General features: G+C 38.9%; 1 protein-coding gene across 3 annotated transcripts in view; it reads left to right on the forward strand.

Moving 5' to 3' along the window:
• The window catches only part of peli1b (pellino E3 ubiquitin protein ligase 1b), a 53013-nt gene extending 38572 nt beyond the window's left edge, over positions 1-14441 (forward strand). For all 3 annotated transcript variants that reach the window (XM_053237415.1, XM_053237414.1, XM_026944239.3), the window contains one exon: positions 4393-14441. In XM_053237415.1, coding sequence (XP_053093390.1) covers positions 4393-4965 — 573 coding nt within the window. In that variant the 3' untranslated portion in view covers positions 4966-14441. The remainder of the gene's footprint in view (positions 1-4392) is intronic.
• Positions 14442-15933: the final 1492 nt, after the last annotated feature.

The raw sequence follows: 15933 nt of genomic DNA on the forward strand, positions 1-15933 counted from the left end.
CACTTCACTTTACTTTTGTTTGTGTAAAGCTGCTTTGAGACAATGACCTTTGTAAAAAAAAAAAGCGCTATACAAATAAAAATGAATTGAATTGAATTGAATAAGTAGTCTATATAGTTAACACTCTACAAGCTACTTGAGTTAAAATATTCTCCCAATTTTTTTTTCTTTGCCAATTTTTACCTAATTATTTAGGCCTAGCCCCAACACCTACATTCCAGACAGTTGAGTGCTTAGACAGTTGCGTCTACTTGGGAGCATAAAGTTAAAAATATAGAGGGTTTGCCAATGGTGGCAGAATGGCATGCCCCAGCCCAGTGTAGAGCTCATCAGAAGGCCTGAATCAGTCTGCCGTTGTATCCTGCACCAAGTGGAAATTTGGCCTGAGTGGTGGAAGTGTTTAACAGTTTGTGTTTGGCTCTCACCTCACACCCCTTTTGGCCCATCAGCAGTCCTTGTGTCTGTCTAGCTCCTGCCCTGGTTACTGTGGGACGCTGTTACTGTAGTAACCGTGCACACAAGACATCGTGTACGTCTCTTTCTCAGCGCAGCTTTGTATCTGTGTAACGTGATGCTGTAAGATAATCAGCAGCTGATCTGCTAAGTGCGTCAGACAGAACGACCAGTCTGGGTTTTCTCTCGATCTGTCTGTCTATCCATCTGTTTCTTTTTTGCTCTCTGTTGCTGTGAAGAATGAATATCTTCATTCAGCCATTTCTGGAGAAATACAAACACTGTTAGCAGTGGTATTATTTGGGTCAGATTAAAAGTTTGAGGTAAAAGTGGAAAGAGGGTTTCACACACACTCACACACACATACTTTAATCACACAGATTAATCAGCTCCTCGGCTCAAAAGACACAACACTGCTCAGTCTTATTAGCTTCAGAATTAACACACTTGCAGGTCTTGTGTCTGAGTAGGCTGAACATTAGCTAGACATTGACTTAATGCTAGCTAGAATGTGTTTAATGACAAATTCAGCTTTGTAAAAATGTTTAAGCCGTTCTCATGAACATTAAAAGTGATTTGAATGCTGCAGGACATCTTCGGAAACCATTCTGTTTTATGCAACAGAGGAGCACGATGAACCCTCTAAGTGTTTACAAAATAAATCTTGTGATGGTACGTTTAGGAAGAGAGAAGATTATGTTCAATGTAATACCTGTCATTTGGGGTAACAAATGCCAAAGACTTCACAGGCTGCACATTCTTAAACAATATTTGATCTTGATCTGTCTTATTTATAGAGGTGAAAAAATAATTGATTCTTAGATGGATTGCAATTCTCTCTTTTGTGCATGAAACATCACACCCAGATTTTTACATATTATTTATTTTAAAATATTTACATAAGGAGGTCACAGAATTGAGGAATTGTCATGCATCAAAGTTTACACTGTTGTCAGGTGAACTGTCCTCAGATTTCACACACACACACACACACACACAAAGTATGAGGACAAAATGGCTGCTGAAGATCGATCAGCGTTTTGATTTTGATGAGAGACTGTATGGAGGACTGCAGATGTAGTGGAACATACAGTATTTCTCTGCTTCATGTAGTAATGTAGTAAGTTTTTTCAATTTAAAGACGTGTCATGAACATGTCAGTGGCAGCACGCTCCATCTCATAGGACTGACTGGTACCCAGTGGCACAATAGGAAAATCTGTTTGATTTAATAAGACAAGGCAAAAATGAAAAATGTTTCATTTCATTCTCTTCTCACTTATAGACTGCTGAAATGATCAAGGTTTACAGGCCAGAATCGTGTGAAAATGTCACCACGTGTCAGTTGAAGTGTGGTAGATCTCTACAAGAAGCCTCTCGGATGGATCTGCATGGATAGCCTAAACATCACCATGAGATTGCTGTGGATGGTACCATGCAGACACCATAAAGATGGCTGTGGATGTTCTTCCTTGTACAGCCAAAAGACTGTACTCGCTAAAAACAGTTTACTCTCAATTCTCAATCATTGAACAGTCGATAAGTTCACTTGGATACGATAGACTTAAAGGTAAAACTCTTATGGAGTTAGAACTCATATTCAAGTTCCTTTCAGCACTTTCACAGCACTGCTTGCCTTTATAGTATGCAGTTATAGAAGAGAAATGATTTATAATCGCACTATCCTCTGTCACCCAGATGAGGATGGGTTCCCTTTTGAGTCTGGTTTCTTCCTCATGTTGTCTCAGGGAGTTTTTTTTCTTGCGACTGTCGTCTCTGGCTTGTCCACATTTCTGTAAAGCTGCTTTGTGACAATTGAAATGAATCAAATAGGAAAGGGCTGGAGTGTAAGACATTTTGGTGAATTCTCTACTTAAAGAGATCTATTTCAACTCATGAGGTAATTGGCAGGTTCAGTAGGTGTGTACAACAGTGAAATCACCCAAACGCCCTCCTGAAACTGAACTGCGATCTCCTGCTTTAGAAGCTGTTAAAGCTGCTCTAGTCAGAGTTTGTGTTAATGGAGGCCAAATGCTGGCCACATTAGACAAACCAAAGACCAAATTAGACTACAGAAACCCTTTCAGCTTTATGAACTGTTGAGATCAAAACAGTCTTTAATGAGGCCCCAGTCCTGGCTCATCGCTGTTTGATAGCGCCTCTGCAGGAAGCCGTTCAGCTTTGGAAACTGTTTTAAGCTTTAAGCCACATTACACAGATGAACCTGGTTAGGCTCTGACCAGCGTTACTACAAGAACTCTTTCAAGCATTTGGTCTGGTTAGTAGAACCCACAGTGGTTTATGCCACCCTGGCTGTGTGTGTGTGTGTGTGTGTGTGTGTGTAATGGAGACCCAGTGCTGTGGTAACTGAATACAATGGCCTGGCTGTAATGGAAGCCCGACGCTGGCTAAACTTTGACTAAATGCCATGCCATCTGAGCTTGAAGTTATTGAGCTGAGGATCTCCAGAGACTGTTGTGTAATTTAACTGTTATTTTATATTCATCTTTCAATCGAGTTACATGATCAAGCCCCTGAGCATCTTAGGAATGATGTATGGAAATCCTCATTGGCTTTTTATGTACAATTACATTTGTGTTTGTTTTTTCTGTTTTTTTTTTTCTTTTCTTTTTTTTTTGTTTAATGACCGAACTTTATGGACAACTGAGTTGTTATCTTACAAACAGAGGGTCTAGCAATAAAACACTAATGCTCATTAAAATATTTGCAGCTTAAAAGCTTTATGAATGATTGACTATACCCTGTAATTTCAAAGTTTGCACTATAGTTACAGTTTAATCGTATTTGTATTTAAAATCTAAGATAAAACTGTTAAATATCGGAGGAAACTACTGCTGTGTTAACAGAACCCGTGCTATATTTAGTGTGTGTACACATTATATTTGTGTGTGAGTGTGAGGAAAAATGTGGTGTTTGTAATTTATGGCACTATTCCTGTAAAAACAATAATACCCCCCAAACAAAGAAAATCACACACATGGTTTTGTGTAGCATCAAGACAAAGAGACATCTATTCTGCACATAGCCTACAGATAAACTTCACATGAATGTGTGTGTATGTGTCTATGCACTTGATCTGTCAACACTAATCAGACATTTTAATTAGATGTGAGGCTCTCCTACATATAACAAAAATGTACCTGCTCTCACGTGTATACTTTTAGCCAAATACACCCTGATACGTGTACATATGAGTATCTCGCCCAGAAGCCCTCGGTGTTACTGTGTGTTATGCAAAACACGGCGAGCTGGAGTGTACTGCCCTCTGGTGGCTGAACTTCATCCGTTCTAAATCAGTTTAGAAACTTCTGATGATACTCATTTACTCTGATGATACTCACACCAAGTGTTATTAGTACTGATGATAAAATGTCCTGTGAGTGTGTTTACATGATTAAGTTCTTGTGCACTGCAATTTTAGTTTAGCGTTTGAGAAAGTCTTTATGGCAGCTTGGTGTATTTTTGCATATGCTTGATTTTTACTCTGGTACTTTTAATTTCAGTAGACAACCAAACTGTGGTCTGATGAACAGAATGGTTAGCTATAAAAGGCTGTATATGATATAAAAAAAGTTTTCACAGTTTCGCATAACTTATTTATTTATTTGTTTGTTTGTTTGTTTATTTATTTATTTTTGGTCTGATTAGTGACATGACAACATTGCTTGTTGAACAAGACGAATGGACAGACATGTATGTGTTTATTCTCCACACTTCAAGTTCAGAGAATATGTGTCCCATCAGACTCTGTGGCGCTAGTTAAAAGTGGTAACGTGAAGTGCCACAGCAAACCAAAACAATCACGAGGATGATCTGATCCTTTGATATTAAAATACCAGATTGCACTATATCTCCAGGTACAAATCATATATCAGTACCCCTGTAAACACTCATTCTCCTGAATCCTTTCTTCCCTCAGGTGGAGAGTGAAACGCAGGAGCTGTCGGACGGTGCTCTGATTGACCTGTGTGGTGCTACGCTGCTGTGGCGCACTGCTGAGGGTCTTCGGCGTGCACCCACTCTCAAACACCTGGAGGCGCTGCGGCAGGAGCTGAACGCAGCACGGCCACAGTGTCCCGTGGGCCTCAACACACTGGCGTTCCCAAGCATGCGCCGGTGCCAGGGCGCTGTGGCTGAGAAGCAGCCGTGGGCATACCTGCAGTGCGGCCACGTGCACGGCTACCACGACTGGGGTGAGCGGGGCGGAGCTGGGGGCGGGACTGAGCGTGAGTGCCCGATGTGCCGCGCCCGTGGGCCCTACGTGCCACTGTGGCTGGGCTGCGAAGCAGGGCTTTATGTTGACGCAGCTCCGCCCACTCACGCCTTCAGCCCATGCGGCCACGTGTGCTCGGAGAAGACGGCTGCGTTCTGGAGCCAAATCCCACTTCCACACGGCACACACACCTTCCATGCTGCGTGCCCCTTCTGCGCCCAGCAGCTCAGCACCGGCCACAGCCATGTGCGACTCATCTTCCAGGGGCCTGTCGACTGACCTTTGACCTTTTCTAGACCTTACTGAAAGGGCCTCAGGGCCTATCCCGTGCACTCCTCAGTCATTTTTTTTCTCAAAACTGTCAACTGATCTTTAGCAAGTCACACACCTTATTCTTTCTCCGTTTGCTTCTTTGAACTCTTCAACTTTTTAAGACCTTCTGCCACGCAAAACGGAGAGCCGTGTACCCTCTCCTATCTCGCATCACTCTCTCTATTTCTCTGTCCCTCTACAAAACCACATACTTCTGTACTAAATACTGTGTCAAAATAGTACACCTGTGATGATTATCCTAAGCTATGCTGGTGTACTATTTGGGCGTGGTGCAGAATTTAGCAGGGTAGTATGTGGGTTTTCTTGACTCTTGGACTGTTTTTATTTCCTCTGCTTTCTAAGTGACCTTTTTGTAGTGAATTTTTCTTAATCAAGAAGACAAACAGAGAAATATATATTTTCAAGTGAAACTAAAAAGTACCTGAACAAGGCAAAAAAAAAAAAAGACAAAAGAAAATGGGGCTTTCGAATACAAATGGAAGTATGAACTGCTACAGGAAGTGCCCGGGTGATCTCGGGGAGTGAAAGGGGAGGGTTTGAGGGGCTACAGTAATATATTACAGTGTTTCTTTGCTAATATGCTAATGAAAAAAAAAACATTTTACTCAGTTTTAGTGATGCAATAATCATCCTTTACACCAGAGTGTCTGTGCTATAACACGAACTTAACACTTACGAGTCGATTCATCACCATCACTGCTGCAAAAAAAGGAAACGCATTTAGATTTTAGAGATGTTTTTTTTTTTTCATGTAAATCAAATATGCCTAACTTAAAAATACTTACCGTTTTTATTTATGCATAGTATCGATGTTAATCAAATGTAAAATTATTGGTGTGTACTTTTTTGGAGTTCCACTCGTGTATCTGCCCTGTTTTCTTTTTTTTTTTTGTTGTTGGTTTTTTTTTTTTTTTTTTTTGGTTGTTGTTGCTGTTGTTGTTTCTTGTTTTCATTGTCCCATGTGTAGCCTTGGCTGTGTGTACTCAGTGTTTATGTAGCTAACACACGTGTGTGTATGTGAGTGAGTGAGTGAGTGAGTGAACACTTCCACCTCAAAGCAATAGTCTGAGGGCTTCAGACGCATGCAGCGATGCAGGAAGTGCACTGGGTATCGGGGCTTGGAATAGAAGTGTTAAATTGTAGGTTAGTGGTCTGACTAGTGATGACGCTATTGAGAAGCTGTAGTTTAAGGGACTTGTAGGAAGATGGCAACGATTCTTAATTTAAGGGTATGTAAAATGAGAAGGGTAAATGGAAATGGTGTTTGGGAAATCTGCCCCCGTAAGTCAGAAAGCTCTAGATGTGTGGACACCTTGAGAGAAAAAAAAAAAGAGGGGAAAAAAAAAAAAACACAGCTTTGTCCCTTTAATCACAGACCAAACCACATGCCCTAATGATCCTTTAAGAAACTCTGCTGTGTTTGTGTTTGTGTGTGTGTGTGCGTCCTGCCTGATTGCCTGCTATGTTTGAATGACTTGCAACAGTATCTTACAGACTAGACTGTACGTTATACCACAGTTTTTCTCTTGGCAGCAAATTGGAGGTTTCAAAATATCACTTCCATCGTGTTCTACTCAAAAGGTAGCTCCCTTGATAGGCTGCATTTTTGGGCCACACTGGAAGGCAGCCATGTTAAAGACACTCTCATTCAGCATTCAGTGTCTTCTCAGGTACCTTATTTTGTTAAAATTTGCATTCTCATATTTACATTTACAGCATTTAAGAGATGCTCTTATCCAGATTGACTTACAGAAGTGCTTTGAGTCTCCATCAAAAACTTAACCTCATGCTCATACAGATTGACCCGGATCATAGAATACCATCAAGCTAAAACCCTGTTAGAGAGGAGTTAGTACAGCAAAGAAAAACGCACAAGTCAAGGGAATTTGTACATTTAAAATTTTAAGTTATTGCTCATTTAAGCTTGGTGAAGAGTTGGGGGAAGTTGGGGGAAGTTGGGGGAAGTTTGTTACACCACTGAGGTGCCAGTACAGATAAATCTGTAACCCTGGCAGAATCAAATCCCATGATTCATGTTGACTTGGACGGTACTTCGATAACCACCTATTTGTATCGAGGCTAATGTTTTTTTTTTGTTTGTTTGTTTGTTTGGTTTTTTTTAACTGTATTGGAAAATGATCAGAAATTGTTCCTATAGTTAAATTTAGCAAACTAACATAACATATGACCTCCAGTGTCCATTACACGCTCGCTAGCGGGCTGTTCGTCTGGCAGAACTTCTTTTTAGTTAGCATGCTGCTTCTCGTGATAGGAAAATATAATATTGGCACATACCTAGCAAAGACTGGACCCATTATTTTGGAGTAGACATAAAAATAGAAACATATTTCCTCTTCAGAAGACCTTCATATAAATCAAGGGATCTTTGACTATTTATACGGGAGTGTTCTGATCCTGACAGTAAAGGCACTGTGTGTCATAAAGGATTCAGCATAGGAAAATAATTGTTTTAAGTGGATTTCCATGAGAACTCTCTCCTTATGGCTTATGATCTAACTTTTTTATTTTTATTTATTTATTTTTTTTAATTCAAATCAGTTTCAATTCAGACTGAAGCTGCTTTTGCCTGAATCTGTCGCCATGCACTATAAAGCAGGAAAAAAAAAATAGAAATCATTAATATTATTAATATCATTTCACTTCCCCAGCTGGCACTGAGTGGAAAAAAAAAACCTTGAGCCTGTTCCATCAGAAATGTTCATTAATTGTGATTGTTACTATGCAGATCATAGATATAGGAAATCTAGATGCTGCATTAGCTGCTGCACTACAGAGTCTGACCTACTTTTCATACGTCAGCGCCTGCCACTTAAGTAGAATTAATGCAAAATAGAACAGACTTGCTTTCTGTTTTACAGAATTTGCCTTACAGATGTTGTACGATTCTGCATACCAGAAATCCTTCCTCAGCTGTGCACGAAAACTGCTTCTGAAGCTCTAGGAGGTGAAACTAGTGCACCAGCACTTTGCTTGCACAGATGGTGAAGGAAGTCTGGCTGCTGATTTAGTGGTTGTTCAAATATTCACCTTTTTTCCATTAGTCAGTTAATGCATTTGACTAGCTCATCATAGTTACTTTAGCTATCACCAGGCAACTGAAACAGGATTTTTCCTGGATTTTCTCACTCACCCACTGGGCTCGATATTGACGTCTTTATTTGTCCACTCCACTGCTTCTTTAAAAGATGATGATACTTGTATAATCTAGTACATCTTTCTGATCTCTCATAGCAGCTGCAGAACCCTCAGTGACTATTTCATGTCATTTAATAGGTAGAATTGGCTATGAGCTGAGAGGAGTGTACTGCTCCTGTCCTGGCCTGAGCCTTTCCTCACTGAATTTGGGCTTTTTGTTCTTCAAGAAATTTTTAATCTGTTCCAACTGTGTGAGAGTTCTAGGCCACACACAGCCAAGATGTACGACTCTGAGCATCTTGTCCAGGTTTGCGTGTGAGTGTGTGTGTATTTGTGGGAGAGGGAGAGAGGTTATGTGAAATTAAACAGCAGAGCTTGAAATGAATTTTTATAAATACCTTTTATAAGCATCCCGATATTGGCCATGAGACTGATGATAAATTTTTATCATCCCAAATCGAACGTAACTGTCCTGACAAGTCCTACAAAACACCAACCTTTTTTGCTTTGACCAGATTACATCACACTACAACAGAACAAGCGTTTAGACTGTTGTCCATTATAGAGTACATGGTAGACTCACTAGCAAGTAGACTGACATTAATGCTAATGTAATAGCTACCTCGGTGCTGTTGCTTGCGCCATTGGAGACTGTGACAGGTCTCTCCTTCTCCGTTAACAAATTTCAGCATGTTCTGGTTAGATAGCTGTCAAATGACAAAGGATAGGCCATTTTACATTGTTCTAGTATTCTGTATTAGTCTCCTGTTTTGTGGCATTCATCTACGTAGCACATAGTGATTTGTCACACAGATGTTATGCAGAAGATTAATTCTCCACACTTAAACCATCACATCGTAACTCCTTGTGCTGTCATAACCAGCTTTGAGAATGCTGCCCCTGGTCAGCCTTTCCAGCTGTTGGATGGCTGCTTCCAGAAGCTTCGTTTCACCATTCTGTCACCTTGCTCTTTTTGATATTCCTCATGATGAGGAGACGCTGATCATTTCACCCTCCTCAGTGGTGGGTCTGTGTCCTGCTGTCTTGAGTGCAGATTCCTGCCAATTCCTTCAGCTCAGGGAGAACTTGCCCTCATTTTGGAAGCAGCATTTGATAAATAAGCCCTCTTAGGATCTGTCCGTCCTGATTAAAACTCTTACTGAAGCCCTTTACACACATTCAGCATTTCTAAACAATGCTCGCTGCAGCCAAGGCCTGAGGATACCTCACTGATGTGAACCTCTTTCTGACCATCGTCTCGTCCTTAATCCTTCATCTGTATCCTCCTCCCCGATTCTCTCTGTAGTGCAGAAAAGGGCTTTTCTTTTCCCTCCCTCCTTTGGTTTGTCTTGTTTGTTTGTTTGTTTGTTTGTTTGTGTGCATGGTCTCTGTCGTCAAGAGCATCATTTTCGAAATTCCTGTGCTTCACTTTGAAAGCTGACAAGGTTATTGATCTGATGGCTTTTGTACCAACTTGAAACAATAAAATAAAAAACCAAGAATGTTTGGGTGTTTTTATTTTTCCTAATTTGTAATTAGGGGTATTATGTAAAGAATAAAGCACTTGGAAGTGTGATGTTATAGGAAAATAATTAATGACGGGGTGGTGCATTGCAGCCCAACTTGAAGTGGATTCACTATTCAAACCTGGAAGTTTTATTCGTCTTATTCCACAGCAATTTGCCAATGCCAGCAATTTTTTTTGAATTTATTAAAGAAGAGCAAATCATACTTTTTTTTTTTTTTTTAAACCCATTTATAGTTACATTTAATGTTGTTGAAAATCCACAAAACAAGTTTGTTCTTGGTATCTGTTATATTATAGAAGCTATAAACAGTTGTTCACTGGCTTTCTCTTGGAATACAGAAACAATGTTGCATGTTAGACATGGCGGAAAGCTTAACGTCACAGCTTTACCTCTGACTGCTACAAAGTGCTGACGTTCCTTTCAGAACTGGTAAGTAAATGTTTATTTAGTGTTTGGCTTATGTGGAGCATCTACTCTACAGGTATTGCACAAGTTGTTACTTTAGAACAGATAACGCATTAATATAAACCTGTGATTTGTCTTGCAGCCAGTGCTACAGTCGGAAATCAATCAACACTTTCTGATCAATCAGATTTGAGAATTTACCAGTGCTGTGGTATAAGTATGTTTAATGTTCTGTGATTAATTTTGAATTTTTGATTTATCTACCACAGGATAGGTAGAAGGAGCGATTTATCCATGAAGCTCTGTTACAGTGAGCAACCCTGGAGGTGATCAGTGTCACAAAATCACTGTTTATAACCCATGATATTTTCAGTTATCACTAACCATATTACATCAGCATATGACCTAGCCCTTTATCAAGCCATGTGCTTGTAAATACCATGTAACACTGCACTGGCAATGCAGTTTAACTCAATTCAATTTCTCAGATTTTTACTAGGTATGAGCCCCACTCTGTTATCCCACTCCTAGTATCTCCTGTGAGGAGGCTGTAAATGTGGTAGTACTGTCTTAGTAAAATATTAGTATCAGATCCTTAACAGATTATTTGATCCCAACTCATTGAAACTCAAATTTCAATCTCTGTCATGACCAGGAGGATTACATGGGTTAAAAAAAAAATGTTTCCACCATTTTCATTTCCACTCACAGCCCGTTGTAGGACTGTTGCTTATGTGTTTGTCCACGTGGTGGCAGTGTCCTGGGACCTAATGGAGTAATTTCAGTAATCATATCTTATTCACACAGCAAACAAGCTCCTCTAATTAACCTCTGCACATGGGCATCTAGAGCTTCAGAGAGAATTAAGGTTTTATAGCTAGAACTGAACAGAATTCACAAAAGTGTGCTGTCTCCGGCTGAGTCCAAATCCACACCCTGTGCACTACATAGCACACTGTTTTGGAAGTCTAGCATTTTGTCTCGAAGAGCAGAATATCAAAAAAAAAAAAGCAGCAGATAGTGGACAGATGATGTACCCTTGTGGATGCAGAATACCCATAATGCACTGCACCTTTTGAAGATGACCTCTGTGGTTTGGGACATGCATAATGCGCAAATGGGTGTGAGCGGCCACATGGTGGCATCGTTTGAGGCACTTCTCAGGTTGTTCTTGTTGGTGAAGAAGAAAAAAAAAAAAATCGTGTCCTGCAAATATTTATTTATTTATTTATTTGGATGTCCTGAAGTCACTCTAATTTTATTTTCATATTTAAAATTATAAAATTATACTTTTAGTTATTTGTAATTAAGTTAAATTTATATTCTGATGTTTGTATTCTGAGCTTGTTTTAATTCTTTCAGTCATAGTGACTACTGGGAGAAATAACTTTTATAGTTTCACAAATTGTAGCTGGGTTTTTTTTTCCCTAAAAAAGCAAATATACTTCTGATTTAATTGATATTTTTAAAAGAAAAAAAAAGATCTTTTAGCTAAAATGAAAAAAAAAACCTGAGTACAAAGTGAAGAAGTGGTTGCTAAGGGAAACCTAATTTGAGTTTAAAGAAATGCTATGTTTGTGATTGAATGTTAATCCAGTGCTTTTAAGTCAGTGTTCACTCTTTTTCTGGCTTACATGCAAACCTTTTCTTCACCATATAAAGTTTGCCTCCTAAATGCTTTCCAAGCAAAAACATGTTCTTTGGTTATGTGTCCATTATAAAGAAAAGAGGATATATTCTTAACACTGTCGAGGTAATGTAAATAGCTACACTTGAAGGACAGCTTGCTTATTAAGGAACAAATTCTTTTTGACATGATGATTTGCAAAAACTTCACAGGTTGATTTATTTGCTGGAATGAACACCGGCTTTTGTCTTGCCAGCTTGTATATGGATTAAGAGAGCTCAGTGTGTCAGTGTGTGTCTTTGTGTTTCTTGTATAATGGTGTGTCTTTCATGCAGTAATGCAGCACTGGGCTTTCTGCCAGATCGCCACATGTGACGCCTCCAAAGGGTTCTAGTGTGACGAGCAGGTGAATGAACAGACCTCTGTATTAGACCTGAGATCGGAATGAATGAAGCCACTCAAAGTAAGTGTGTTAACCCTGGGTGAAGTTTACTCATTTATCACTGGACAAGAAAAAGTGCATACTCTTGGCTGACTTTAATCAGTGAAAGTGAAGCTGTTTGTCATGTGATCTGCATTTTTGTCCCACATAGAGGAACAAGGCTTGTTAGTGTCGTACTGGAAAATACTCTATATATTCACTACTTTTTGAGACACTCATGAAATCCAATGAGGATGTCCCAACAATTCCACATATCATATACAGTATACCTCATCTCGTTGTTTAATAATTAAAAAAAATATTGTAAAATGTGAGGCAGAAAAAACTGTCAAAAATGTTTTTTCTGTCAATAATTGACATTTACCAAAATGACATGGAAATTAATTTGTTTAGGTTAGTTTCTAACTTTACCTTGGCGTCTGCCTGCAAACTTCATGTTGTGTAAGGGGTCAGTTAATAAAGGATAAAGACGTCTAAAACCGTCTCAAAATCTTCGGATAGTTAGACATTGTAGTGAAACCGACATCAAGGTGAATCAATTTAGTTTCTAGTCAGCTGCCAGGTAACAGAATGTCGTCACATCATTATCAGAAAAGAGAAGAGTGATAAACTCTGTACAGACAACAGCAGACAAAGTTCGGAAATGTTTGCGACTTAATAAAAAAGACAAAGTCTCATGTTTAAATGCCTGTGACTTACCTCAGTTGAATTTTTAGCTCAGGTCATGAGCTGATGTAAACATTTCTTATCTTAACTATAATGTCTTTTTTTTTGTCTGTAGGTAAATTAGCTTATAAGTATAGAGGTAAGCCAGGCATCTTTCAGTGGAACTGGAATGAAATCTTTCAGAAGAGAAACATATTTCATATAAATATTTAACTATATAAAGTAGAAAATGATCACATTTAACCATGTGAAGGGTCAGGCTTCCATGCAATTAGCAGAGATTGTTAGCTCAAAGTGGTGGACTTGCACCATCATCTGCACCACATCCAACTTTCTCGCTTTAAGCTTTGAGATGGCATCTAAAATGATGCCAAACTGTAAGTGAACTGTAACTGGTAAATGCAGGAACATTTTTGCTGCCCATCTGTTCATTATTAAGTTACTTGTTCTTGTATTACATGACTGTTGACAGTAGAACGCAGATGTTGAAGTGCCTCTGCTTTCCACTCCTACAGAGTTCTTTCTCCTTGTGAACTTCTTCTCTTGTAAGTAACTTTAGAGGAAAGGATCTGAATAGATGTGAATGTAAAAAGGTAGTGAAAAGCCTTTCAGCTTAAACAGGTGCAGTAATCCCAGCAAGAGTAGGAGAGTCATAATACATGTAACAAGATCTTCTTTATTAAAGAGAGAGATAGTGTGTGTGAGAGAGAGGGGTAAAAACCAGAGAAGAGTCACATTCTTTGGTTAATATAATAGGATGATTAGAGGTTTTTTTTTTTTGCCACATATTAAACATCAAACCTTTTCCTGTGAAACATGTTCAGCTCTGGTGCTTATAATAATACCTCATTGTATGCATGAGGTATTTTATATTGCTGATAGTGTGTGTGTGTGTGTGTGTCTGTGTGTGGATAGAGAGTGAGTGAGAGAAAGGAAAAAGAGATGCATAACACCGAGCAGGATGAGTTAGCACGCATGCATGAGCAATGAGTTGTGCTAAATCTGGAGTTGTGCCACTTCTCTGAACACACTGGTCCCTGTTTTCCCCCAAAAGTGTTTGTGGTGTTAACACTGTATCTGTGAGAGACAGCAGCAAGAAAGCTACTGTGCACAACTCTTAAAGCACCATTCTGCCATAAACCCATTAAGCGTTTAATATTTTATGTCACGTTATGTAACGTTGAGACAGGAGAATGGACTTGAAACTGTAATGAAAGACTAATAAACATTTCAAATGCACAATTCTATAAAACACATTCAATCCTACAGCCATTACACTTTCAACTATAGATGGCAGAATAGTTAGCTTATAGTAATTCAGTAAAAAAATCATTCAGGTTATTTATACAGTCCTAAAGGTTTTATAGTGTCCATGTATGATCAGGCACTTTTCAATCTACAGTCTTGCCGCATGCCCTTAACACATCTTTCATAAACCTACTTTTATTAAATTATACAGATTTATTCCACAGTGCTGTTGAATTCTCTGTTCTGATGGGTCAGAAGATGTTGATTAACTTCCTATTACAGCAGCTCTGCCAGGTTTATATTTATTTTAATGTTATCCTTTCTATAGTAACAACACACATAAACAGATGTGTGAAAAAAAGTGTTTCTGATGATAAGGTGATATTTTCTGTAAGGATAATTGAATTAACATTTATGATAGGAGTCTCCAGTATCAGTGCTTTGAGAGAAAAGCCATAACTTTAAGTTTTGATATTAAATGTAAAAAAAAAAAAATTATAATAATTTTTTGGCAAAATAGCTGTTGTGTAAGAGGAATAAAACACTTCTGGACATGGTGTTGTAGAAAAATATTCCACTTAAGGGTGGTAGCGGTACTGCATTACATCACCCTGTTGATGATTATCGTCCAATAAACAGCACATCTCAAGTGTTTTATTCCCTACAAATAACTTCAACAACTGCCCTCAGACTTTAAGTAACTTTTGAGAAGATGGTGAAAAATATGGAAACTAATTAAAGTACTCGAGTACTACACCACTGATATACAGCAAACTCTTTTTTTTCTCCTCCTATTTAGCACTTGTCTGTAAAGCATAGTAAAGAATATTCAGAGCACTTATGGAATCGTAGAGTATGGCAGTATATGATATATAGTGCATAGGTTGTAGTTTAGGACGCATCCACAGTTGAGCAGTGATGGTGAGGTGTGTGTTGGTGTTTGTGTGATGGAACGTAATTCATCTGTGCAATGAAATATATTTACTTAAAAGGAGCGTATACAGTTATTTCAGTGTTAGTGTGATTGTGCAGTGCAGGGAACCGTGAGCGTGGTTTGTGTGGTCTGCAGGCATTAAAGGCTGCTTGTGTGGAAGTGTTCAGGACATAAACTCAGTGAGTTTAACGCTTGACTGCCTTTACATTACAGGTTTATAATCACCTCCTGCCTCAGGGAACTGTGGGAGACCTTGAGCTCACGGTGCATCAGTAAGCAGTTTCTCTTTTTTTTACTTCCTCATGTGATATTCTCTCAGTCTTTTGCTTCCTTTCTCCTTTCCTGCATCTCTGCCTCTTATTTCATCACTCCATCCCTTCGTGGTTCCTCAGTCTCTCTCCCTCACTTGTGTCTCTTTTTATTTATTTTATTTATTTATTCTCATGTTTTGTCACATCTTGGAGAAGTCCCACCGTCCCGCCGTCCCTCCGTCCCTCCGTCCCTCCGTCTCACGTTCCTTCTCCTTTTCTAAGTCACTTCTACAATGCTTCATTGGCTCGAATGTTACATTATTGCCAAATCAAATGTCACAGGCTAATTGAACTTTAATAATGGGTTGTTAATAATAATAATAATAATAATAATAATGGGTTAATAATAATAATGGGTTAATTAACTCCCCCCCACACACACACACACACACAGAGTACATGTGTTTTTTGGGTCATATTTATGAGTAAATGAGCATGATATATGAAGTTAATGTTCCTGAGTATTTCTCTCACTTTCTTTCTTTTCCTTAGTTTCTCTCACCCCATTTCACCACTCCATCATTTGACAATGCCTGTCTTTCTCTCTTTTCTTAGATTCTCTTTTCATGTTAGTAGTCTCTCAAAAATTCTCATGT

Source organism: Pangasianodon hypophthalmus, chromosome 10, assembly GCF_027358585.1.
Source record: "Pangasianodon hypophthalmus isolate fPanHyp1 chromosome 10, fPanHyp1.pri, whole genome shotgun sequence".
Classification (NCBI taxonomy): domain Eukaryota; kingdom Metazoa; phylum Chordata; class Actinopteri; order Siluriformes; family Pangasiidae; genus Pangasianodon; species Pangasianodon hypophthalmus.